General features: G+C 29.3%; 6 protein-coding genes across 9 annotated transcripts; 2 read left to right on the top strand and 4 right to left on the bottom strand.

Moving 5' to 3' along the window:
• Positions 1–274: 274 nt before the first annotated feature.
• On the bottom strand, positions 275–5,478 carry LOC118071955 (blastoderm-specific gene 25D). Its single transcript, XM_035091464.1, has 2 exons — positions 5,129–5,478; positions 275–4,862 (listed from the first exon to the last, which is right to left on the bottom strand). The coding sequence occupies exon 2, from the start codon at positions 4,808–4,810 to the stop codon at positions 1,556–1,558; it is 3,255 nt and encodes a 1,084-aa protein (XP_034947355.1). The 5' UTR covers positions 4,811–4,862; positions 5,129–5,478; the 3' UTR covers positions 275–1,555.
• Positions 4,464–7,372, top strand: NiPp1 (nuclear inhibitor of protein phosphatase 1). Of its 2 annotated transcripts, none has more exons than XM_035091472.1 (6): positions 4,464–4,601; positions 5,948–6,008; positions 6,074–6,227; positions 6,307–6,527; positions 6,606–6,809; positions 6,889–7,372. In XM_035091472.1, the coding sequence occupies exons 3-6, from the start codon at positions 6,080–6,082 to the stop codon at positions 7,255–7,257; spliced, it is 942 nt and encodes a 313-aa protein (XP_034947363.1). In that variant the 5' UTR covers positions 4,464–4,601; positions 5,948–6,008; positions 6,074–6,079; the 3' UTR covers positions 7,258–7,372. The 2 variants fall into 2 exon arrangements, with proteins under 2 accessions (XP_034947363.1, XP_034947362.1); XM_035091471.1 differs by lacking the exon at positions 4,464–4,601 and adding an exon at positions 5,572–5,814.
• grp (serine/threonine-protein kinase grp) lies at positions 7,362–11,379 on the bottom strand. Of its 2 annotated transcripts, none has more exons than XM_035091470.1 (6): positions 11,242–11,379; positions 10,420–10,502; positions 9,795–10,339; positions 8,956–9,159; positions 7,790–8,145; positions 7,362–7,712 (listed from the first exon to the last, which is right to left on the bottom strand). In XM_035091470.1, the coding sequence occupies exons 2-6, from the start codon at positions 10,479–10,481 to the stop codon at positions 7,494–7,496; spliced, it is 1,386 nt and encodes a 461-aa protein (XP_034947361.1). In that variant the 5' UTR covers positions 10,482–10,502; positions 11,242–11,379; the 3' UTR covers positions 7,362–7,493. The 2 variants fall into 2 exon arrangements, with proteins under 2 accessions (XP_034947361.1, XP_034947360.1); XM_035091469.1 differs by lacking the exon at positions 11,242–11,379 and adding an exon at positions 10,825–11,085.
• Positions 11,380–11,528: 149 nt separating this feature from the next.
• On the top strand, positions 11,529–14,553 carry LOC118071956 (F-box only protein 21-like). The gene is made up of 8 exons (XM_035091466.1): positions 11,529–11,951; positions 12,045–12,311; positions 12,422–12,857; positions 12,948–13,078; positions 13,155–13,308; positions 13,385–13,654; positions 13,737–13,959; positions 14,029–14,553. Exons 1-8 carry the CDS (start codon positions 11,782–11,784, stop codon positions 14,196–14,198), a joined length of 1,821 nt encoding a protein of 606 aa, XP_034947357.1. The 5' UTR covers positions 11,529–11,781; the 3' UTR covers positions 14,199–14,553.
• A 1,929-nt stretch (positions 14,554–16,482) lies between these two features.
• LOC118072129 (DC-STAMP domain-containing protein 2-like) lies at positions 16,483–22,413 on the bottom strand. The gene is given in 14 exon segments (XM_035091767.1): positions 16,483–16,654; positions 17,904–17,908; positions 18,183–18,788; positions 18,853–18,954; positions 19,030–19,118; positions 19,192–19,370; positions 19,451–19,777; positions 19,990–20,613; positions 20,683–20,896; positions 20,969–21,229; positions 21,376–21,535; positions 21,646–21,796; positions 21,890–22,168; positions 22,231–22,413. Coding segments are annotated over 14 exon segments (3,318 nt in total). The 5' UTR covers positions 22,380–22,413.
• A 447-nt stretch (positions 22,414–22,860) lies between these two features.
• Positions 22,861–26,904, bottom strand: LOC118071957 (putative sodium-dependent multivitamin transporter). Of its 2 annotated transcripts, none has more exons than XM_035091468.1 (8): positions 26,766–26,904; positions 26,096–26,683; positions 25,530–25,664; positions 25,144–25,365; positions 24,696–25,039; positions 24,340–24,459; positions 23,611–24,267; positions 22,861–23,305 (listed from the first exon to the last, which is right to left on the bottom strand). In XM_035091468.1, the coding sequence occupies exons 2-8, from the start codon at positions 26,099–26,101 to the stop codon at positions 23,029–23,031; spliced, it is 1,761 nt and encodes a 586-aa protein (XP_034947359.1). In that variant the 5' UTR covers positions 26,102–26,683; positions 26,766–26,904; the 3' UTR covers positions 22,861–23,028. The 2 variants fall into 2 exon arrangements, with proteins under 2 accessions (XP_034947359.1, XP_034947358.1); XM_035091467.1 differs by having other exon boundaries at positions 26,753–26,819.
• Positions 26,905–26,997: the final 93 nt, after the last annotated feature.

Below are 26,997 nucleotides of genomic sequence, written 5' to 3'. Positions count from 1 at the left end.
ATGTGTTTTAGGGTTTTTTTTTGAGAAAATAAATAATATAGAAGGAATATTTTGTATGAACTTTATGAATGTATACATTTTACAAAATATCCATATAATTCATCATTGTGATTTTTGATAGATTTCTTTATTGTAATTAATTAAGTTTAATAGTTTATTGTAATGATTTCAATAATAATAAATAATTTATAAATAATAGAACGAAATAATTAAATCACTAAAATCCTTATTATTATTACTTTAAAAGGGAAAAGGTCATGAAAAAATTAAACAATTTTATTTATATTCAGTCGAACATTTATTATTGTAAATAATAGTTTTTAGAAATTACAACATTTTTAGTGCCAGATCATGTGGACAATTCTCTAGCATATCTTTTAACTCGGATGATTTCTAAATTTTTATTGTGTCATATTTACATTAATTTTCAATTACAACTTAGTTACTAAAAAACAACTAAATTATAATTTCATTATCTAGCTGCGCACATATCTTTCTTTGGTAGAATTATATTGGAATTCGTGCGTTTCTCGATAATAATAATTCATTAATGAATAATGAATAAATCAATAATTATTCATTATTGATTGAACTAACATAGTAATGTGCCACGGTGGCGTAATATACAATGTTAAATATTCAAATGATGAATTTATTTATAAAATGACTTAAAAATAATTCATTAATACATAGCTTGAAGTTCATCTAAAACTTCAACTTAATATTATACAATTATGAATTAATCGTATTATTCTTGTAAATATAAATCACGAAATGTATCAAAATATCAATTATTTAACATCCAAGAAACTTTTATTCCCTTCTTGGTACCAGTTGTATACGAAATTAATCAAAATAGTTATGAATTATCTGTTAATAATATAATAATACCATTTACAGCAATAAATTTTCGGATGGAATTAGATTATTTATGGAATTATGAAATTCTTAACGTATTCAAGGCATTTAATTCACTTTTTTTTTATGATTATCAAATAAATTCATTAAACAGCACCCATTATTTCATGTTATTTCAATAAGGCGATGATAGTATTGTTAATTATTAGCCACTTTATGAAGAAACATGGCAACATGATGTATAAATTCAATAACTACTCCACCATCTAACAATATTTATAATTTGACAATTTTTCTTTTGAATTATTTTGTTAACAATTTTTAATCTAAAAGTATTGACGTGAAAAAAAAAAATTCATTATGAAAGTGGTTGAAACGAAACCTAAGAAAAATGATAATTACAGTTGAGCATTTAATTACATTAGTATCTCAATAACAAGGAATATATTTTAATTAACAAAAAAATAAATTAGTTTACTTAAAACAGAAAGAACTGTTGAAATTTAAATGGAACAAAATAATAATTAGAGTGAAATATTTATTTTGAAATTACTTAAGAAGAAATGGCTAAATCTGTGCAATACTTATTTTCCTTTGATGAATCATAATTTTTTTCAGTGTAGCTCTCAATCGTAAGAGAGCGGAATGTAATTCAATCCTAAACAGTGCACAGTAAAGGAGCACAATAAACGTATGGTCATACAGACGTCGATTTTGAATCAATATTAACCAACATATGGCAACGTTCTCCAAGACGATCAACTTTAGCTTTTAAATGTGTATTTTCTACATATAAATCTTTCAAAAGTAGATCCGACTTAACGAGTTTTTCCATATTTATTGTATTTATCTGAACTTGTTGAGCAAGAGATTCTTGAGTTTCATTCAACATGTGCTTTAAATTTGATACCTCACTAGCACGTTGTTTCCAGATGTATTCAATTATTTTATTTGTATGCTCTTCCAAACGTTTTAAACTAATTCGAAGACTTTTCTGCCTTTTTTCTAGTGTCTTGATATTCGCTCTTAATCCTTGTTGATTAGTTGAAAAATTAGTTGCATTCAATAATTCTTTGATCAAACGTTCCTTTTTCTCCATGAGAGAATTACACTCAAGACTACTCTCAACTCTTTTTTCAACAAGCCGTTGAGCAATATCTTGCATTCTTGAAAGTTCTTTTGGTGAAGTATAAGAACCACATATATGACAGATAACGCTATGGAAAGCATTAGCTAACAATATATCATCATTGGAAGTAGAGTGTTCAGCAATTTTGTTAAGCTTTCCTCTTTGAGGAAACTGGTAAACTGGTTGGTAAGCTGTTCTTTTACATTTGTGGTCTTCAGAAAATAGAACGCTTAAATCAGCTTTTTCTTTTTGGAACTTTTTTAACTCCTCTTCTAAATTATTTAATCTTTTATCTTTTTCTGCTATTACTTCTTGCATATGTTTTTTATATTCATCAAACTCCTTCTCAAGATCCACATATTGCTGTTCAAGACTGAATTTTTCTTCAATTGGAGACAGTCTACCGTTGGTACGGCTCTTATCACCAGCACTAAACTGTTCTTCATATTCAGCAATTTTTGAAATCAATTCCGAGAGCTTTTCGTCTGTCACTTTCTGTTCTTGTTCAATTATTTGTCTCTCTTCTTCAAGTTTTCCAGCCCAATAATCTTCACACTGATAATATTCATTCTTCAATAATTCTAAATCATTTTCAAGTTTTTGGCATTGTTCCTGAAGCATTTTTTTCTCATTATTATGTTTTGTTTCTTGTTCTTGAAGAAGAGCAGATAATCGATCTCTATCTTTTTTAATTACTTCAATATCATAACTATCAGAATTATGTGGACTATCAACAACATCACTTTCTGTATTATTTATATTAACGTTAGTTTTATCTTCAACCTTGACCTGCTCGATTTGATTTTCTTCTCTTCTCGGTGGATAGTCTCTCAACCGTGAAGTTTTATTTTTTGAATTAAAAATATCAAGATTATTTATAACATCATTACTATGAGAAGACATAATTAAAATCCTCGATTTTTCGTTTCTATTTACAACAAAATCTCGAAGTGATTCACTTGCTCTTTCTTCACATTCTTCTTCTTCATTCTTTTCGATTGTTTCTGAATCTTCTTTTTTTTCTGCAATTATTTCTTTGCCATGTGTTTCTAACTCACTAATTATCTCAGAAATGTTACGCCTTAATGCGCAATCTAATGTACAAATTTTGTTATCTACAGTAAGCGTCTTAAGATCACTAATAATTGAAGCTAGAGTTTGAGAAATATTTGAAATTTTTTTCTCATCGAGTTCGTTGGAACTTTGATACCATGAATTAACTGATAAAGATAACTGATCTTGAAGATTAGATTTTTCTAAATTTTTAAACTCAGGAACTTGTTTTGCAAGTGGTTCATAATCAGTAACACTATTAGACTCTTCACTATCTGAAAATGAAATTATTGTTGAAGATTTTCTGTTATCTCCCGTTCTAGATTTTAATAATTCTAACTCTGACGTTAATTCATCATTTTGGTCTCTTAATAACGCACATTCACTCTGAAGTCTTTTAATTCGATCTACTAATGATATCACCTGTTCATTTTCTCTTTCATCATTTGCTTCAGCTTCATCACATTCAGCAGCTAATGCTTGAACCTGCATTAACAATTGATTATTCGATATCTTGAGCTTAGTCACTTGATCTGAAAGATTTTGATTATCAGCTTCAAGAGTTTGATTATCATTCAAAGCATCAGCTAATTTATTTTTAATCTGCTGCTCCTCATGCTGAGACACTTGGAGTTGGTCATTTAATAATTTAAGTGTAGCCATTTGAGCATCCCTTTCGCAGCTATGTTGTAAAGTTAAGTCTTTAATTAACTCTGCATGTTTATTCTCAAGAATCTTTATTTGCTCCAATCGAGATTTCTCAAGTTTTGCGTGATTTTCATCTATTTCTGCTGCAAGAATATCAGCTCTTTCATTGGCTTCCATAACATCAACCTTCAATTTATCTCTTTCTTTTGTTAACTGATCTATTAAACCATTCACTGATTTAACTTCTTCTTGATAAAGCACTACGGTTGCTCGTAAAAGATCTACATGTGTTTTTATTACAATAGAATCTTTTGGCTCATGTTGTAAACTCTTTAATTCTTCATTTAATACATGCAGGAGATCTGAAAGATTGATATGATCCGTATTAAAACTGAGATCCCTTAATAACGCTTTTCCATCAGCAACTCCTGCCATTTGCCATAGATTTATAATACTGCGACTATCAATATAACCAGTATGATCAGGTCCAAGTATATTAAGGCTATTTTTCCCGCATGTCGATTCATCGGGAGAGTTATCTTCCCATTCAGCATGAATTGAGTGATTTTCATGATTCTGAGCGTCTTGAAATAATAACATAAATTCATTAAATGAAATCAATCCATCACAATCAACATCAAGTTTCTGAAATATCTGACCGAGCATTTGTTTTTCCGACTCATCAATATGGTTTAACACCCCTCCATTGATTATCAGCGTGTTAGCATCTCTGTTACCATTTCTAGTATAAAATTGCCCGATTTTTCTGTGAATAGGAGATAGTATAGTTGGTTCTTCATACTTTAGCGTAGTCATTATTGATGAGTCATCAATAACTTTATCGTGAAAACTGTTCTCATCCTCTCGTGATTCGTCTAACAAACTGACCAAACCATTTCGAAACTCTTCAAAGGTAATAGTATATTTTGTTGGAGTTTGCTTTAAAAGATTAGAAATTAATTCAGTCCCACGCTCTTCAAGTTGAAGCTTTTCACAGAGAATTCTCAGACCTTTTTCTCCCAACTGTGATTCTCCTTTCTCTAAACAGCTTTCGTAAACGGATAATAATCTCTGCTCATATGGATTACAGTTTTTCGACTCCATTGCATGTTTTTTTTTCATAAATGTTGAAATCACTAATTGTAGCTTTTCTTCTCCATTAAGAATACTAAATCTGAAAAGAAATGTTTGAAAAATATATAATATTTAGGTTGACAATGATATGTTACTAATACTAAGTAGGAAGCCTTAATAAATAGAAATGTCCTTGATAAGTGAAATAAAATTGATTTTGACATATATACATTAGACCAACGCACATTCGAATAAGAGAATACACTTATTTAGTTTAGACAATAATATCCAAGTCAGAAAAATATAATTATTTAACTTAATTATTAGAAAAATATATTTTTTATATAACATTCAAATGCATGTTACCTGATTTAACTGAGATAATGTCACATAACCATTCTAATCAACTCCGTAGAAAGGGTCATAACGTTAGAGATTGTTGTACAAACTTTTTACACATAAATTATTCGATAGTAATTCATAGAATCTAATGAAGTTCATGTTTACAATGAGGTTATTTATAGAAATATCGAAATGACATTGAACACACAAAAAATTACATTCAATTCGTGTAATTCTTTAAATGTAAAGTATATATTATTTTTAATTCACTGATAATCACAATTTATAAGTAAACTACTTATTTATTAGAATAATTTGAAGTAAATTGAGTATTTATATGCGTCACACAACATGGGAATGAAAAATACATACTCTTTTTCCTCTTACACATTTTGGAGTAAAGAGAGAGCTGCGTTGACCTTCCAAACTTCCTAGGTTATCGACTGCTTTAAATATCTGTATTATCGACCGTGCAATATGGTTCCTAGGTTGTGATTATAATCATTTAATCTCTTATTTTTATTAATCAAATCAGTAAGATTTATCAGGATTTTTGTTTATTTACATTTATTTTTATTTAGAGTCATATATTAAGTTTATATGAATGATACTTTATTGGGAAAAAATGCTTTAAAAAGTGACAAATAGACCTGGGAAACGTATTTTTGTGTTTGTTTAGTGATGGCTAATCATTACGAAGTCCCAAACTGGTTAGTTATATTTTCGAATGTACATTGTTAATTATAGATAAACAAATAAATTCATTAGCTTATATTGCTTTAGAAGTACACCTACTTTTTTATTCTATTATTATGTTCATAATAATTGGAATATTATTTACAGGGCTGGAAAGCCACCGGTAGGTTTGCACTTAGATGTGTTGAAGAATGACAAGTTGATCCAGGTAAATAGAAAAAATACCATCCAAAATCGTAGAATTTGTATAAATACTTATTTTACATGTTACAGAAATTGATGGTTGATGAGAAAAAATGCTATCTTTTTGGAAGAAATCAACAATTGAATGACTTTTGTATTGATCACGCTTCATGTTCTCGTGTTCATGCTGCGTTGGTTTATCACAAACATCTAAATCGAGCATTTCTGGTGGATCTAGGGAGCAGTAAATGTCATCATCGTATATTTTGTGTTAAAAATTCGAATATTTGTATATTTACTGAACATTATCATAAATGTTACAGCACATGGGACATTTATAGGAAGTATGAGATTAGAAGCACAGAAACCTACACAACTACCAATAGATAGTACATTTCATTTTGGTGCTTCTACTCGGTATTATATTATTAGAGAGAGACCACAAACTGGTGCAAGGACAATAATGGAAGAATTGGAAAAATCATCTGATGATATTGATGCAGGTGGTTTATTAGGATTACCAGAGACTGAAACAGAGCTTGATGTAGGTATATTCCAAATTTTACTTATCATTGAAATAATTGATAAACAAAATCAGTATATTTTCTATTTTATTCGTTAGAATTTGACGGAATTCAATACAGCTCACAATCGAAGGATATCTATGCTCGGAATTACAGATGATGACGTCCATAAATCAAACAGAAAAAGAAAGAAAAAAGGAATAACATTCAATGACGATGAAGAAGTAATAAATCCTGAAGATGTTGATCCTTCTGTCGGAAGGTTTCGTAATCTTGTTCAAACTACTGTTGTTCCTAGCAAAGTAAATAATCTAGTTTTTCATTATATCAGCTTATGAATATCTGTTTGAATCAAATTAAATATATTAAAATTTTTTCTAGCGAATGAGATTAGAAGGAGGACTTATATCTCTCTCAGATGATACAAACCACCATTTGAAACATCTTCAACCTACCCTAACTTCAAACCACTTATATCATGATCTACCTCCTGAACAATTTACAAGTTCTTCAATGATCAGTAATAATCCTTTCTCAGCAGCTATAACCTCAGTAACTTCTCGTCTCGGAATTGCTTTACCTAATCCAGCTCCTGATGTCGAAATGGCTCCGAATCAAATGCAAACCGATGTGCCTCCAATTCCTGAAATTCCAGTACCTACAGAATCACATTCACTAGAACCGAAGAAGAAAAAATACGCCAAAGAAGCGTGGCCAGGGAAAAAACCATTACCAACTCTATTAGTATAAATTTAAGGATGCAAGAATTTTACATTTTTTCTCGAAATGAATTAACTGTAAATGAATCATATGTAAATATTATCATTTGAATTTAATAATAAAATAATGCATTATTATAACAGAAGCATAGTTAAATTACGTTTATTGTTATAAAAAAATAAGTCTATAAGTTATTATCATAATCAAAAATTTTTTTCCAATAATAAAAATATGCATATTATTATTTAAAATATAACTTTAATAAATTATGGCATCGTTTGCGTAGCTACGGCGATAGGCCAAGTAACAGGTCCTTTTACAATCACATCTTCCAAGGCTTCTTTTATATTCACAAAACGTCGTTTGAACTCTAAACCATCTCCTTTAGACAGTCTAAAGTCTACTAAGATTTTATTGTCCATATCGACGATCATCGCCTTGAATACTAATGGCATCTTTCGACGATCCACAGTAGATATTGTCACCTATAACATGAATTAATTAACTTATTTAATTTGAATTCATATTATTAGAATCAATTAGAGTGAATTACAACACTTACAATTCCAACATTAACACGGTAATTATATTTTTGTTTCTTCAGAACGTCAACTAATCTATTAACGGTATCTTCACAATTGGTTTTAACGAAGAATCTAGTCATACGCCGGACTAATTTCTGGAAAGTATTCTGAGTGGATTGGGTATTTTGAACGGGTTGAGTCAACAACAGTAAATCTTCCAACGCAGCAGGTTGTGAGAATGAGAATCCTTGACGTTCTTCAAGATTTATGTGTAAAGAATTTTCAATTCCTGGGAATTCTGGCTGTGAGAGTCCTAATCTCATTAGAGGCTCATCACTATATCTTTTCATTTTGATTTTTCTTCCATCAACATGATCCTCACTCTCTTCAGCATCTGTAATTCATCATGTCATCATTGCTAAAATTGAATGATTAGTTTGCACTAAGTGAAACATTGAATGTATCATCAATATAATTAACGATAATTAAAGATCGAATATATTTTTAGTTTTTTAATTTCATCAACCCAACGATGTAGTAAATAATCTAACTGATAATTTTATTTTTTATTGAAACATCAGGTTCATTAAATAAATGAATTATTAATAAAATTATGTTTAAGTAGATAGGGTTGAGGTATCATTAGTTAATTTCACAATTAAAGTTGAAGATGCTGTCAGAGTGATATTGCTGCCTTCCTCGCTTCGGTATTCTAGCTTTATGAATTGAATAAAATCATACAGCTAGACGACCAAAGAAGGAACGACAGAAAATTTTTAATTCCTACTTCCAATTGTTTAACGGTAGATTTATTTATTAATTTATTTCTCTCATAAAATTTAAAATTTATTTTAATATAAGATGCCCTAGCCAATGTTCTTTGCTTTGGTAATCTAGCTTTATGAATCTTAATTGCAATCATAGAGCTGTATTACCAAAGAAAAGACAAGAGCTCCTTCCATTACCTTACTTTATCATAAATAAATAAAAATACTCTATTTTAATAATTGATAAATATTTGCAATTATGTTTATTACTATTAATTAATTAATTAATTATAGATGTTAAATGGTGAACGCAGAGTTGAGTACTAAGTTGCTTTGAGTAATCAATTACTTCTCAGAGTCACTTAGTACCTGACACTGAAGACACCAAGATATATAGCCTTGAAATTCCAAAAGTTTATTCAACAATAAAGCAATACCTTGTCGTAAATTTTTCAGGTACCAACGATGAGATTTAATATCTGGAATAGTGTATCTAGAAGTTGGCGAATGGGTGAGAATCTTGCGAATTAACCCCAAAGCTATGCAGTCTATCTTCTTCCAAGGAGTTAAATATTCGTATTTTCCTTCCCTCCATGCCTTGTACTCCGGACACATGGGATCTGCCTCGTCCCAAGGCAGCTCTGTTCACATACCGACGATTAGACTGGAGCATGCAAAGTCGCAGAATTTAAATTTAACATATTGAGATAAAAGTATCAGTGTTTAACAAAAAAAAAACACTAATACTTGAAGAGTTTGATACACGAGATGAAAGAATTCAGTTTGCAAATTTTGTGATTAATAATTAATACAGCAATGCAAGAAAAATTCTATTATAAAATCAATGTCTTTCTAATATTTTATGTTTTTAAGGTATGAGAATAGATTTCAAACAAATTGTGAGTAGTGAGTGATAAAAGCCTAAAATTTGATAAGGTTGTTATACTGTACACTCCATCTATATTTTCCCCTTTTGCTTGGAACTTAATTTTCAACCAGTCCGGAAATAATATTCAATTTCAGATTTTACGAATAACCTTTGAATTATTTTGCCCGTTCGATAGAGGGCATTTCTCTAAAAACTAACTCTATGTACGCTATTTTATACACCAAATTTTTATTGATTATGCAAAATAAAAATACGGAATGAATTTAAACGCAATAGAACTCTAAATGAATTAATCATTTAAGTTAGGACATAGCATAAAAAATGTCGAATAAATAATAATTTTATAATAATTAGCTTCAACTTGAATCTAATCAAAAATAATCTTACCTCCAGCCAGAAGAGCAACGAGGATTATTCCACATGACCAAATGTCAGCAGGTTCTGCATGATAAGGCCTCACCAAGACCTCTGGTGCTACATAAGGAAGGGTACCGCATCTTTTTTCCAAACATCTTTCTTTTCCTTGCAAACGATAAACTGTAGCCAATCCAAAGTCTGAGACCTTGAGGTTGTCTTTATCATCCAGAAGAAGATTTTCAGGTTTCAAATCTCTGTGTGCTACTCCTCGGCAATGAAGATATTCAACAGCAGATAATAGCTGCTTAAAATATTTTTGAGCTTCCCATGCAGGCATGCCGACATCTGGCTCAATCCTATCAAATAGTTCCCCACCAGAGGCATACTCTAAGAAAATATATTCCATATTTGGTTCACTTCTCTGACCAAAATATCGAATAATATGAGGATTAGAGAGCATTCGATGTACTGTTGTTTCCTTCTTGATATTTTGTCGTGCATCTGGATGCTTTATCAAGTCAATCATCTTCATAGCAACTGCCTCGCCTGTGGCTTTGTTGATTACCAGTTTGACTCTATCAAAATAAATTTCAATTTATAAACCCACTAATCAAGGATCAAAAATGAATAATATTGATATTGAATGTTTACGTACTCGCCGTAAGCACCTTCTCCCAAGGTATGACCGAGATACCATCCTTCTACAAACTCTGTCATGATGTATCAGCATGCCTTTGTCTACAGAAAGAAAAAAAGAAAAAAAAATAATTAATGGTTATTTTTAATTGTATTTCTATTTGATACTTGAAAATATAAAAATTTTATTTATTAAATAAATATTAACGACAAATAAACGAAATTACGTCGTTAAAATTAAAGAGGAAGTGAAACGAAATGGAACAAAGAATCGATATCACACCCGGCTACAATACTTTTCTGATGATTAAGTTGGTGAAAAGAGAATAATTGTTAACATATAGCTATTTTTAATGAACATAAATTAATTGACAAAATAATTGAAATGTGAAAACATTAAAAAATTAATAAGAAAGTGATTTACCTCGTTATCATTGATAAAAAATGTCAGGCAAGACGAGAAACACGTGGCTTCGAGCAGAAATTATATTTGATGGATGAAAAAACTCAATTAAATAGATAAAAATGGATATTTTTTTAGGTAAATCAGCTATTTGAACTTCAGCTTTAGCATTGTATGCTTTAGATACGAATTCTTCGTATGAAATCTCATATTTTAACGACAATTTACTAGAGATCGATCGAAAAACGGCATAACCGTTGCCGCTAACAACGAAAAGAGGTAGAAGAGAGAACAGCGGAAATGGACGAAAATTCGGGAGAAAAAAATTCTTGAGCATGCGCGTATCTTATAATACCATTCACGAATGGCGTGTTTGCTTAATAAATACATGTTTTTTATTTTAAAAAATCAATCTTATATAAAGTAAATTATACGTACCATGAAATTATAAATAATTATTACGTTTAGATAATATTAGACGTTTTATTTTATTTTATATCACACCTTTTCACTTCCAGAAATGTTCTGAATGAGAGTCCGCCAATTTTTTACGTTGTAATGATATTTGGCGGTAAAATAACGGGAGTCTGTTGAAGAATTGACATTCATTGCCATCTATTGAATAGAAGATAACCTAAAAGATTACTTATGAAATTATTGAAGTATGATAAGTTATCGATAGTTCTTAAAATTTTGGTTTATAAACAAGCTTGCAAATTTCGTCATGCATAAATTGATCACGTCATGATCATGATTAATAAAAATCGACATTATTAAGATAAATTAATTATTCAATTAAGTGCGTAAAAACTAGAAAGAGTTCGAATTTATGAAGAATTTCTAGTAAACTCCCCCTGTGATTTTTTTTCTGAATTGTATTGTTGACAGGAGGTTTTTGTGATTATGTCAGATGATGAGTCAAACGTCGCAAGAGATTATTTGATAATTCTTAAAAATAAGTAACTATAACTGTGTAAAATGGCAACTGACTTTTCAATAACATGTCTTTTTAGTGAAACAATTGAGTATATTTTACAAAATGATTGCCTTGAGTTTAGTGATGTTTTGAATTTTAGTTTAACATGCAAGTACTTCTACAAAGCTGTTATGACAAATAATGCTTTGTGGAAAAGGAAATTCTTTCAAAGGTAAAAACTATTTCCAAAGTTATAAATATTTCACAATATTGTGATATATTAAAAATGATTTATTTGTTTAAAAATATTTTTATGTTTATTAAGATGGCCTCATCTTTCTGAAATATATGAAAACAATGAAAAAGATGGACTACGAATACACAGCTGGATAGACACAATACGATCAAGGATCCAATGCCGGAAAAAATTGATCAGTACCTTATCTCTCATGTCTCAGAAAAATTATAGAAAACAAGAGCTGGCATATGCTGATATGGAAGAATTTAGTCTTTTAGTACGTCCTGAAGTACACCCTTTTGCCTATCATTTTGTTGTTGATGAATTGACAACTCTTGTAAATAATTCTAGCACGTAAGTTATTTTATTGCAAATCAACGGTTAAAGATCAATTCTCATAAAATACTGTTTTTTATTTAATAGTTTACAATAAAGAGTTTGTTCATTACAATAATATTTTTCAGAGATGTAAATTTAACTCATCAATATTATGCACGGAAAGTGCTTAGATATTTAAAACAAAAACATTTAGCAAAAATATGGAGTTATTTTACATATCTTCCTCTGGAGAAGCGAATATTAGAGAAAGGTGCTATATTAATATCTCAATGGAGTCAACCTGATCAACGTGTATCTGAATCTCAAATTACTGCTACTCTTGATGAAATAGCAGAAACAACAAAGCAAGTTATAAAAGCACGTTATCCTAATCATCCATTATTATTTGCATCAAGACAAGACCTTGATGAATGGAGAACCACAAACATTCCTGATAACAAATGGGATAAAGAGGGTACAAGACAAGTCATGAATGTTTTATGCGAAGTACTGTTTGAAAATTTAAAATTTCATGGTAATAGTGAAACGTATTACTCATCAGAAAATTCTCTTATTGACAAGGTAAATTTTTAATCCAAAAAATTTCGAACAATAATAATACATTTTCATTTAAAAGAATCACATGTAAATATTTATGTTTTTAATTTTCAGGTTCTCGAAAATAGGCGTGGTACTCCAGTCACTTTAGCTATTGTTTTTGAAAGTGTAGCCAGACGATTAGGAGTACGATGTGAACCAGCTTGTTTTCCAGCACATTTCTTACTACATTTTAAAGAAAAATAGTAAGAATAAAAATTTTTATATTTAAGAGAGATCGTTATACAGTTTTTGTGTTAACTTCTGACTTCATCTTTGCAGTTGCTATCCTGAAACTGAAGAAGTGGAGAGTTTTTATATTGATGTATTAAATGGAGGAAAGTTTTTAACAAAAAAGAGTTGCCCTCGTATGACAGGTGCTTCAAAGTGTCCTATTGCTAAATTTAATGTTGACCAAGCAGCAACAGCCGTAAAGGTAAAATTTCACTGAAATTTTTTAATTAATAAATATTTTATTGAGTGAAAATGCAAATTATAAAGTTGAATTTTAGGTTTTACATCATATAGCTAATAATTTGGTGATAGCTGCAAGGAGAATAACACAGCTAAATGGACGAACAGCCCGATTCAGGTCTGCTTTAGAACTGGCCCTTTTGATTGATCCTAATGACATACATAAGATGTACGATTTGGCTCAATTTTATATGCAACATCAAATGAGCATGAATGATATACTTGATATTTTGACTCAATGCCCTCTAACCACAGATCAAGTGGAAGCTGTTTTTCAGATATTCGAAAATTATGAAAAAGTCAACGAGGTAATTATTTTTTTTCTTATTAATAATGAAATGTAGATATTTCTTTGTCATGCCGATGAACCGGAATAAAATTTTATTTCAGATGATTGCACCAATAAAATTACGATGCCCTACTGTAAAATATGCCATTGGAATGATAATGAAACACCGAATTCATGGATATTTCTGTGTAATAACAGGATGGGATCCTCAATGTAATGCAACATCAGATTGGATGTTTGAAATGAATGTTCTTGATGAGCAAGCTGATAAACCGTTTTATAATGTACTAGTTGAAGATGGATCATGTAGATACGCAGCTCAAGGTACACTCTATCTATTATGAATTCAAGTTTTATTTATTTAATATTAATTTTTTTGTCTTGTGTGTGTAGAAAATCTAATTATAAGTCCAATACATCTGTGCATAAATCACGATGAAATAGGGAAATATTTTTATAAATATTGTGGTAACTATTACCTTCCAAATGAAGAAAAAGAACGAGAGTATCCAGAAGATGCTAATATTCGAAATCAACTGTTAACTCAAAATTCTGATACATAAAATACAACCGGAAAATTGATAATCAGTATGTAGGTGAAAAGAGGAATGCAACAGGTAATGATATTGATCTTATTAAATTAAACTCCAGATAATTTATTGATAAGTTTATCATTAAAACGATCAAATTACTAATAAACAATTTAAGTATTTTTAATATAATTAATCAAGGTATTACAAGCGTTACGATTTTCATTATTACTATCATTGTTACTATTACAATTGTTATTATTAGATCGCTAGAAGTAATTCTAATAATAGTATAAAATCTCTCAAATTATTTTTTTAAACATATTTATCATAAGATATTGTTTTTACTTACAAAACTTTTACACAGTACAAAATAAGAAATATTAGAACCGAAATTATTAATCTATTCTTGTATTCTATTCTATTGTTTATATATACAATATAATAAATCAGTATTTAATAGTCACTTATAATCCAAAATTTACTAATCTAATAGCTAATACTTAGTGAAGTCAAACTACTTTCTTTGTGTTAGTAACAATTGTATTTATTTATATAATAAATGACTGTAATGTAATGCAAAAAATAAACATTAAGTGTTGTGTACAGTAATTAAAATTTTTATTTAAATAAAATAAGTTCATATCATAAAGAGAATTTTTTTCACAAAACATTTATGATAATGAATATTGAATATTCGATACCAATCATTATTGACAAAAATTGCTAACAAGAATTATTTTGACAATTAATTTATCGTAAAAATATTATCCATTTGTTTATTAATTCATAATTTTATTATTGTTTATGTGACTTCTTAGAATGATTGTATCTTGATATTCTGATAATAAATTAATGAATTTTACGTTTTAAAGATAAAAATGTTACTTTAGCGTGAGTGCTTATGAATATCTTTACTAATATAGAATGCGATTTTTGTGCCATTTTGTAGCTGAATGTTTTAATGCAAGATTCCTGATCATGAGACTCAGATACAAGAGTAGGAGATACTCTTGGGGACCAGTATATAAGGTATGCTGAGTTTGGAATCTGTCAGAGTCGAATGTACCATATTCTCGTTGATATAATTGCTTAACGTTTGATAGATTAATTTTTATAAAATAATTGAAAACAAATTAATTACTCATTGACTAACGATTTTAAAAATTATTATATATATTGTAAATAATTATCATTTACGTGAAACTTAGTACTTATTTTTTTTACTACAGATTATTACTTTCTGTATATATATACCAAAAGAAGTAAATAAAAACTTACTGTGATAACAAAGAAAACAAGAAGAAGACTAATGCAAATTTGAACAAAATGGAAGTGTGTTCAAGTGAAAGACTGTTAAAGAACAATCAAAAATTAGATAAACGAAAGTTAGAATTATTCAAAGATAAAGGACTGACCTTTGAGGAACTTATTCGTGAATTGTACGAAGTATTTGAGTCTAATTTAGTGGATATTGATTATGTGAAGACATTGATGTCATTATATCGAAGCAATCCACAAGATTGGAAAAAATTCGCTAAGTTTGATCGTCATCGGTAATTAAAAATTTATCTAATTCTATTCTATAATTATTTTAATTAGTAATTAAATTTTTATATTGATTCTTGAAGCTGAAAAATTGTTCAAATCATTTTTTCAAAGCTTTTCCAGTTAAAAAAAATTAAAGAATTCAAACTAAATGAAAAACAAATGCTTCAAAATAATATAATGATTTACTTTCACTAGAACTTTCATCTTAGATTGATTTGTTCATTAATTTTACGATGTTGAAAGGTTATCAATGTGGGGCAAATAATTATCTTCACAGAAAAAACCTCTATATAATAACAACAACAATGAAGAAGAATTTACATCAAGTTATTAGAATCAATAGTAAAAAATGTAATATTGGTGGAAAAAAAATTTCATAATCACTTATTTTTACTTATCATCATTCGTAATTATGGTAAAAATAAAAATTATAAGTCGATTCACTCATTGGAAAATACCATTGAAAACATACAAATATTATTAATTTGTCCTATTGACTAGAATGCTATCATTTATTAGCATAAAAACTAGTTTTCATATTCTAGAATAATAAATTTACAAACAACATTATAAAAAATAATAATTTCCCAACATATTGTAACATAATAATCAACTTTAATTATTATCATCTGTAACTAGTTGATGATAGTCTATTATTTTTGTTAAACCTTATAGGTATTTAGGTAAATTATTAAATTACTAGTTGAGTTTAGTAAAATATTGCACAAGATAGCTCATATAGCAGTTACAATGTAGTGAATTACTTTCATTTTTGTGTGAAGTATTTAAGAAAAATAAATCGTTGTGAGGTCGATGATAGAACACTATCAACTAGTGAATGGAATATTTTAGACGTAAATAAGAGATTCGTTGACTCTTGCTTAACTTTATTAGATCTGTATTGAAATTTTTCAAGGAATTATTTATCAGACCTCTTGCTATTAAATTAAACCAACTTTTTTTTTCATTGATGAAATTATTGATTAACTTCAGTTTAAGTGCTTGATTGATATATAATTATTAGTTACGTTAATAACTAGGTACACAAGAAATCTAGTGGATGAAGGAAATGGAAAATTTAATCTGATGATACTGTGCTGGGGTGAAGGACATGGATCTGCAATCCACGACCATGCTGATGCTCATTGCTTCATGAAAATTCTTCAAGGACAACTTTGTGAAGTATATTTATATTTTATATAACTTATAAAAACTTTTTTATTCTGTTTGGAGATCTTTAAAAAATTTAATTATCCTGTTTTCTAGACAAAATATGAGTGGCCATCACTAGAATGCTCAAATTCCGAATCAGACGAAGACGTTTTAAAGGAGATGGAAAAAAATATGCTGCATCTTAATGATGTTTGTTATATTAACGACTCTATTGGACTTCACAGAGTTGAAAATCCAAGCACAATTAATCCTGCCGTATCTCTGCATCTTTATTCTCCACCATTTTCTTCTTGTTCTGTTTTTAACAAACGAACTGGTCAGAAAATGCCTGTTAAAGTCACCTTCTGGTCTAAATATGGAGAACGCCGTAATCGGGTAAGTGGCCAAACTTGAATTAAGGATAACGAGAAAAAAAATAATTGACGTCTTTTTATAGTATTTTTGTTTACAATAATAATGTATTGATTTTTATTTTGTTTTATTCAGGAAATTCAAGAAAACAGGTGTCCGGAAGATAATTAAGAATTTATTCAGTGCTGTTGTTGCTCAAGGTTTACAATTTTACCTTTTTTAAAATATTTATTATCTGATAAAAAGTAATTAAAATTTTTTTATATATTTTTTATATAAAGATAAACCAATTAAATCTGGATATGAATATTCCGTAAACATAAATAATTACGATAATTTTAATTATAGTAGTAAATAAATAAAATAATATTTACGATGACATTATTGATACGTTAAACAAACGAAAAATAATCGACTGCTTGGGTCATTGGCGTTATCACAAGTTCTTATGGGTCAGTAAAACATATTTCTAAATCTACATATGACTGTTATAACATATCTTACTACTCATTAAAATAATTTGCATACACTAGTACAACTAAAGAGTAGAGAACTTTATATTTTCTCTAAGTAATTAAAATAAAACTGCCGACATTTAGGTCTTTTAGGATTTTATTAAATTTTGCCAACATATTTAAAATCATGAAGATAAATAAAGTTCACCAAAACTGCAATAATAAATCATTGTACAAAGTTTTGATTCAACCATGATATAAGTTATCCAAAGTAAAATTACCTCGAGATAATTTATTAGGGAATTTAGAAACCAATTAATTAAAAGCGATACAATTAATGACTGTTATTAGGAATAATTTAAGGTTGAGTTTGTTCATTAGTCTATTTATGTTATAAAATTACTGCTATATTGTAATCAATTGGAATATTTTGTTAACTAGCTTGATCGTTATCTGTATGATATAAATAGAATGTACTCTGTTAAACAGAATCACTATCCATTTCAAAATTATCTGTACTGTCTACTCTTATTAATCTTTTTGTCTTGTCATCAGAAATAGTTTTTAGTTGTAACAAGTTCAAGGAACTACATTCATTAATTTCATAACATCTTGTCTGGTGTTCTAAGCTTTTAAAAAATGAATCTTGTACTTGATATCTATCTGCACCACCACGTTCTCGTTTATTTTTCTCTTTATTTGACAAACTTTCGTTCCTTCCCTCTTCAATTAAGAGCTCAGACGATGATGAATGATGAATTAATTCTTTGCTGTTATACTTTAATTTTTTCCTCGGCCATGGAAATTTATTCAAAACATCTTTAAAGCCTTTCCTTTTACCGCGCTGTTTCCTTTTCACTTTTTCTGATCTCCACACTCCTTTTAAGCTTTTATGAACATTTTCTTGATCCGCTGATGAAGATAAGTTAGAATATGATGGAGATTTTCTTCTCCAGCACGTTGTACATTTTCTTTTAATACTTGAGCTCAATTTTTTATGAGCTCTTTTGAAGAAACAAAATGTTGGATTTTCATCACTACTATCATTTATATCATCATCTTTTTCCTCTTGTTTAGGTAATTCTTTAAATATCTTAAAAAAATTTTAATGTTTAGCAATTGATCAAAAGTTAAAGAATCTTTTCGTTTTTATTTACTTGCATAGTAACGTCATCACGTTGAGTTTGAGCTCCAACATTTTTGTAAAGTGAACTATGTTTTTGTAATCTTTTCTCTTCATCAGGCATTACTTGATAGACCTACATAAAAAAAAAAAATAACAAAGTTAATTTATGAACAATAAATAGAATTGTCACTTTTTCGTTTGTATTTACTTGTACGTTGTCTTGTTTATTTTCAGTTTCATCGTCCCAAAAAAATTGTGTTAGCCACTCTAAACCATCATAAATCATATCTAGATAAGCTATAAAAATAAATTCAACTTTTTCTATTTTTTTTATTGATATATTTTTTGTCACCTCAGACAACTTTCTTACTTGTATTACTTGCCACAAGAGGTTCGTTAAGTTCATCAAGATTCTCTTCTCTGTACTCTAACTCTTCTTGCTTCTTTTCGTTCGGATTCTTTTCAATTGACTTTATTCTTGTCTTGTCTGATTTTATTTTCCGTTCCATTGTCGAAGAAAGTTTGGCAAATTCGTCTTCTGATGAGTCTCTGAAATTTCAACCCAATTATTAACAAAAAAAAAATAAGAAACTACAAGTAGATATTCTTCAAATGGTTAGTTATTATACTTTTCTTCACTAAAATCAGACAAATCTCCATATTCCAGAGGTACTTTACAAATTGTACAGAGGTTTTGTAGATCAGCGTAGCATAAAATACAGAAAAGACCAGCACAATCAGGAGTAGGACATTTAATATGCGGTGGATCTCTAGTTCTCTCAACAGAACCACATAATAGGCACATCTTTTGATGCAGCGGAAAAAAGAAATTTAAAATAGGACATGTGGCCCACATCCGTTCCTTGCAAGTAACTTTTTCAATACTTTTATCACCGATTATTCCGTATTTTCGTCGCAATTGTCGTCTTGCGTACTTCAAGAAATTTCCTCTTGACCTGGATGGAAACAATAACATTAAGTAAGCATCCAAAATATATCAACAATTATTAATAACAGTGATTTAACAATGACGACAGTCATAATAGTAAATGAACTAATAATTATTGTTGGAATAATTTATTTTGAAACAAGTAATTTTATTTTATGACTAGAGTTCTAAGAATTATAAGAACTACTCGGTGATTTGAATAGATTCATTTTACCCTACCTCATAATATGATTATATAACCAAACAGCACGTTGCTTTGCTCTCTCTGGATAATAATAACCCATAACAATTTGACGTAATCGCAATCCATAAGGTTCAAAAATAGCCATGATCCAGCAAAACACTATAAGAGTAATGATACGTATATATAAATCATAATCTGGTGGCATGGGATCTGGTAGACAAGGCAGACTATCTATCTCGCTGTCACTATCAGAAGGTGAGAATGCTTTTATAATACTCTTGTAAAGCTGGGCAAGATATCCATCACCAGCAACATGAACTCCCACAGAATTGACTTGCTCAGTTTTTGTTTGAAATCTTCCATGATAACGAATTGTACTTAAAATCCAGTATAGGCTGTAATCTATGAACATATGAGTAGAAAGCTTGAATGATGTGAGTCCAAGGAAAACTATCGATCGCATTAATCGAGTTCGTTCATTTCCAATTAACTTAATGGAGGTAAGAGAAATATATTTTCTTCTTTCTCTTCTATTTAATGGTAATGCTGTTTCTTTTTCTTGTTTTGTTCTAACCAGATCAATATCCAGAAAATAACTTGTTAAATATTTGTTATCAAAACGATCTTTGATTAACCATTTACGACGATAGTTAAGAACTCTGAAAAATAAAAACATCACTTTTTAGTAATATTTAAGTATTTAATTAATTTAATTAATTTTGTCGTACTTTAAAACCATAAAAAGAAAGAAGAAACTCATCATAAAACTCATCCAATCAAATATTATCAAAAAAGTATTGGTCTTGGCTTTAATATCAGACACAATTTTTTTAGCGACATCCTCATAACTTTGACTTTTATTCGTTTGAAAGTGAAATGAGTGGTCAAAGTTTACTTTAACGTAGAACATTGTTTTCATTTGCATAGTAAATTTTTTTATTTCTAAAAATAAAGTGTAATTTATAGAGCAAATAAATTACTGAGTGTTGTAAAGACAAAAAAAAAAAGAAATACTTCTTCTCACTGCTCCAACAATTACATCACTAAGTACAGCTGTCAGAATGCAAATGAAATCCAGAGGTTTGACTATATAACACAATTGTTCAGTAGCAGTGGCAACATTACAAAGAGAGCTGAGGGGACCAAGTTGAGCTTGACAATCAGTTACAGCATCATCAAAAACTTTTCGACATCTTTCATAAGGCGTTCCAAGTTTTTTATTGCACATTTGAACAATACTCCCAAGCCAATTATATACTGATTTAATTACTTTAACTTTAAAAGATTATAAATTCTTTAGAACAATCAAATAAATTATTTATATTGCGTTAGTAAGATTTAATCTAAATAGCAGTAACATAAAATAGTAGAGATAAGAATGATATAAAAGTAAAAGGAATAAATGTAAAAAGGTCATTTACGGATACTGAGGACGATTCGTTTGATAGCAACTAAAGTCTCTTCAATTTTCTTTACGATATCCTTAATGCTCTGTATAATCTTTCCAAGTGTGTGTCGTAGAGCATAAAAGGGCTGCTTGATTAGATCTATTAAGGCTCGTATAGCTTCTTTTAATTGTTCCTAATGGCCGTGTTAAAAGAGTTATCAAGCGAAAGTGAGTTTTTATAAGGATTATAAAAGAATAAAATAATCTTGTTAAAAGGTGTCATAAGAAATAATTAGATATATACTTGTCCACAAGTCAGAGACTCCGATAACACTCCTACATTGTATAGAGTATTTCTTGCAGGACCAGTTAAAGTGAGAATGAAAGCGTATGCGATCATAGCTTGACGTCCTCGTTTAGAAAAAAATTGTGGAAGAAGTAAAAAAACAATACACCTAGAAAAGTAAGGGAAAAAATTATTTTATTATTTTCAAATTGATTAGTTTGGATAAAAAAGTTTAATTATTGATTCATATTTTACAACTTACCGGACTCGATATGAATATGCAAGTCCTAATGTCAATATCACTCCAAATATTGAGCATAAGAAAGTTGCTGAGTATAAAGTGAAGTTCAACTGGACCATAAAAAATGTGAAAAACATGTAGGTTAAAAAAACACCACCCAAGAAACCAATCATACTTTTAAAAATAAAATTTTCAAAAGTTCCATCTGTTTTTAATAAAGTAGCTGTCTTATAAATCCATGATCCTTTAGGCACAGACAATATCAGTCTTTTGAACCATCTTCTTATTTTCAATCTACACCTTTGAACAGAATAAATTTATTAATAATAAATACATTAGTGATCATTGACAGATTGTGATACTTTATTTTCTGAATACGAATTCGTTGAAATAGGTTATAGTGGACTTTTTTCCCTTTGGATATTTCAATAGACTGTAATTTTTCATCGTAATATAATTTCCTTGCTTTTTCTAATTTCCGAGCTTTTAGCACTAATTGGAAAAATGCCATTTCTTAAAGTAACTATGATATTTCACTTGAAACCAACGAGCATTTGATGCTTAAATCCATGACAATGATTAATGTCCATTAAAACAATTAAGATTTCTATTATTATTGTATCATGTATGATGCTTTGAAGTGCTAAGCTAACAAGAAGTGACGATATTCACATGCCTTATATGTTAAATGTATGGTTTATGACTGATGTATTAAAGTTAATCAACAGTTTATTTTCATTTGATTGAATTAAAAATTTCTGAATGTTTATTTCATTCAGGGTATCAGCTATAAATTGTAATATTTAACTGACAATTATAGTAAAGTGTAGGATGAATGATAGTGCGAACCCGTAGGGTGTTTTTAAAATTTCTTAAAACATTTTAGAGAGTGACGAAGTGAAAACGGTATGTCTAGTTTAATAAATAGCACAACAGTCTATAACAGTATCAGAACACTTAATTAGCTAAATGAAAAGTCATCTGTCTTAGTTCAACAAAAATTTATTTTACAAGAAACTGGCCATTATAAATTCTAAAAAAAAACACTTATTCGTCTGTAATATGATAAATACTGTTTTATAATTTATCTTATTAATATTATAGTACATTTTTCTGCTTAAACTGATAATTTAAATAATAAATTATAACAATATTTTAACTCATGACTCTAAAGATTCTTTAGAATTAAATGTCTTTGAATCTAAAACGAAAATTTGACTATTTTTCACCTCCTTTTCAAGCCTTCGTTTAATCCTAGCAGCCACCAGAGGTGTAAAGAGATTAGGATTAAGAACTCTCTGGGGTATTTTTGAACACTTTTGAGCTATGACACTTACTACATAACCGATTATTATCACAAAACTCATACCCAGTGGCGTAAACCACAAATAGGAGAGTCGATTGATGTAAAGATAGGATGAAACGTCATCGCTGATACTAAAAATACATATTGGATTATACAATGAAAAAAAAATAACAACAAAAATAAATCAATGAACTGATAAAATAAGTCTTGTCATCTCTATCTGTATTGATTCCCCTTTTACAAATATTTACCAGCTCTTGAAGATTTTTTATTATATCGAATTATTATATGAATGAACTTAAAAATTACTCAATAACAATAGAACCAAATATAAATAGCTACCGTTCAAAATGAGTAAGTTAAAAGTAAACAATTCTTTGTAGTGAAATGAATACAGACAATCGATAAATTTAGTAGTATAAAAATAAAAGTTTACCTAGAGTTTGAAGGATGAGTAAATGTAGAATTAGGACATTGATCAATTTTCATATCAAGAAAAGGTTCTTTAGGTTTTGGAGCAAATGCAATCCATACCATGAGTAATATAGAAATGACGGTACCAATAACTGCTCCAATTTCATTAGCAGCTTCTGTAAACATTCCCAAAGAAAATAGTCCTAAAACTGGACCACCAAATGCTCCATTAACCGCTAGAACAGCCTGAATCAGTGCTCCTAACCGTGTTGCCAAGAAAGCTATTGCAATGCTGGCAAAGCCTATCATAGTTCCTAGAATTTTGCCGTACATTGCTGCTTTGTCACTTGGAAACTCACGGTCGAATCTTTTATACAATGGTTTGATATAATCAGCTAAAGCTATTGCAGCCAGTGAATTCAGCATTGCTGACACTGTGCTCAAACTTGCACTGAATACTCCAGCAATGAAGATTCCAGTGAGCGTTGGAATTCGTGTCAATCGTTCCTTGGCGAAGAATGGCATAATCATATCATATGATTTAATTTTTCCTGAAGTCACTGGATCACAATATTGGTAATGTGAGTATAGAACGAGTCCTGAGAACGAAATCGTCAATGCCAACATCATAGTCATTGGTACATTTAACCAAAGGGCCTTTCGGGCATCGCCAATTGTTCTGAAGAAATTCAATTTAAATTCATGAGTAAGAAGAAATATTTTTCTCGATTTCAATTTACTGTTAACTCACTTTGCTGTTAACATCCGTTGAACTTGAACTTGGTTGCACGCGAAAAGTGAGAGGAAAAAAAAGGTACCGCCAATTGTTAAAGACCACCAAGTGTGTCGAACCGTAGGGTCGAAATCGAAGCTGAAAAAGAAATGAAATATAGCTACTCATTATTTTTGCTTTCGTTTATTGTTAAAAAAATAGCCTGGTCATTATTTATTTACATTTCAATATACCTGAATAATTTTCAATAAATATTTTCTTTCATCGATTCAATGTAATAGAATTAATTATTTAAAACTTCTTTTGAAGAAAATCTCTTCTTGATCAATAGGAAAAGCGATTTTAGAATGATGATAATTATAATTATAACATACTTGAAGAAGTTTAATCGTCCTCCTTCTTGTGCATTAATGAAAATACCCCAGACGCCACTGTCGATATCTCTTAATGCTATACCGATTACACAGTAGACACAAATAAACATCAGAGCACCTTGCAAGATATCAGTTATGATGATGGCCTTAATTCCACCGATGCTGGAGTAAAAAGTACAAATTAATCCTATGAGAATGATGCTCATATTTCCACTTAATCCCGTCGTTGATTCTAAAGCAAGTGATGGAGCATATATTACTATTCCAGTGTACAAACAAATTTGTGAAAAATTCACTATGCTTGCCAATAATCTTGTTGTCTTTCCAAATCTCCTTTCTAAATACTAGAAAAATAATTTTTTAATATCTTTAAATAATATTTAGAATGTTGTCAATTTATTATGAAAACAGAATATTTTTTTTTAATATAAAAAAAGAAAAAAGTTACCTCGAATACACTCATCATCTTGAGCTCATAAAAAACCGGAAGATAAAAATAAGAAACGATTGGCGTTCCCAAAATAAGACCAATATAAATGAGATTGAATTGTGCACCATAACTATAATTTTCACCACTGATTCCAAGTAGTGAAATTGCTGAAAGATATGCAATCATCATCGTAAAGGCAAGCATAACAGTTCCAACAGATTGATCAGCAGAAAAATATTCCTGTATTATAAAGACGAGAAAAAGATTTTTTATTCAATCAATGAAGAAAGATTATAATAACACAATTATTATCCATATCAAAAATGATCAAATCAATAACAGTCTATGAATCAATTATATAATTAAATAAACCATCAACATTATAATCCTGGGATATACATTACCTCAGCTGTTTTCTGTCGACCACCAGTAAATCTGTAATAAACTCCTATCGCAGCTGATGCAAGAAGAGTTAAACCAACTGCTACCCAATCCGGCCATTGGAGTGTTGGTTCAGCTTCTGGAGATGATAAATTATCCTGAAATTTTTTTATTCTTATTTTATGTGTAAAAGTAACATTGATGGATATTTCTTTTCAATATTTATCAGCCTCATTATATAATATAATAAATAACCTTTTTAACTCAACTAGGTTTTCCTGTTGATTCTGAATAGCCTAGTATCAGCTGAGTCTAAAGTCTCAAATTAATAGAAGCAAAAAGAGACCAAGATAAAATGTTAAAGAAAAATAGCGAATAAGTATATACCAGTTGGGATAGGCTGATTCCTTTATCATGAATGGAAAGAAAGTTAAGATGGTATTGATAAGTTTATAAAGTGAATACAAATTAAACTTAAATAAAACAAAAAATTAAATTGTTTTTGATGCATTAGCAGTTTATCAATATCGTTTGGTTTTAATTCATGTAATCTTGATATTTAATGACAACATAATTTTTAAATACTCACATCCATAGTGATGCCGATTAAATAATTGAGAAGTGCTTAGTCAAGACAGTGTTACAGTTAAATAATTATAGTAATCTTCAAGGAAACATTAGTGATGTTCTTTTATTCTTGAATGATGTCTCCACTTCTGATCTTAGAATTTTGATATCAAGTTAAGGAAATTACTTCCAACTGAACAAGTTGTCACTGCTGACTCGATTATATAAATCCAGTGTAAGCACGTGATGATAATAATACACAGAAGCATACCTGCCCTCCAATCTTTCCTTCTCTTCTCTTTTTTTATACATATTGCCAGGTTTCATGTTCAATAAATCTCCACTCGTTGCTCATGATACTCTCACTCTTGTTGTGAACTTGAATGAATTATCGTCAAAATTCTAGATTAATTAATACCAAACGATAAAAATATTGGTACACTTGCTAAAATACAGCTGTGGTATTATATTACATATTTCTTCATATTTTTACATTTAGTCATAACTTTATATCAGAAAAAAAGTACTGAATGCTATTTGTTTATGGATGACAATAAACCTACATATTTTTATTCTGCACGTGCTGTATCACTAAATCATGCTGAAGAATCTGTAGAAAAATATAAAAGAGATTAGTACATTGTATTACTTCACATTTCTGTAAGTTTTTAGTGATTACATTTGGTAACGACCTGAGCATTATTGTCAATAATCTCAAGTAGCTGTTGAAGTTACACTCTGCTGCTTTGAACAATAACGTCAAGTTATTTGTGGACAGCAATAGGAAGTTGTCAAGGTGATTAACGGTTTGTGAAAAATGCCAGTAGAGTTATGTAATTTTTTTTCTATCCAATAGAATGGGCTTGATATTTTTTCTAATTAATATACAAACTGACGTTATTTATTATTCACAAATAGAGTAAT

Source organism: Chelonus insularis, unplaced genomic scaffold (assembly GCF_013357705.1).
Source record: "Chelonus insularis isolate UGA/USDA-ARS -01 unplaced genomic scaffold, ASM1335770v1 contig_88_pilon, whole genome shotgun sequence".
Taxonomy (NCBI): Eukaryota; Metazoa; Arthropoda; class Insecta; order Hymenoptera; family Braconidae; genus Chelonus; species Chelonus insularis.
Note: the sequence above shows the minus strand (reverse complement) of the source record. Positions and strands in the feature narration are given on the sequence as shown.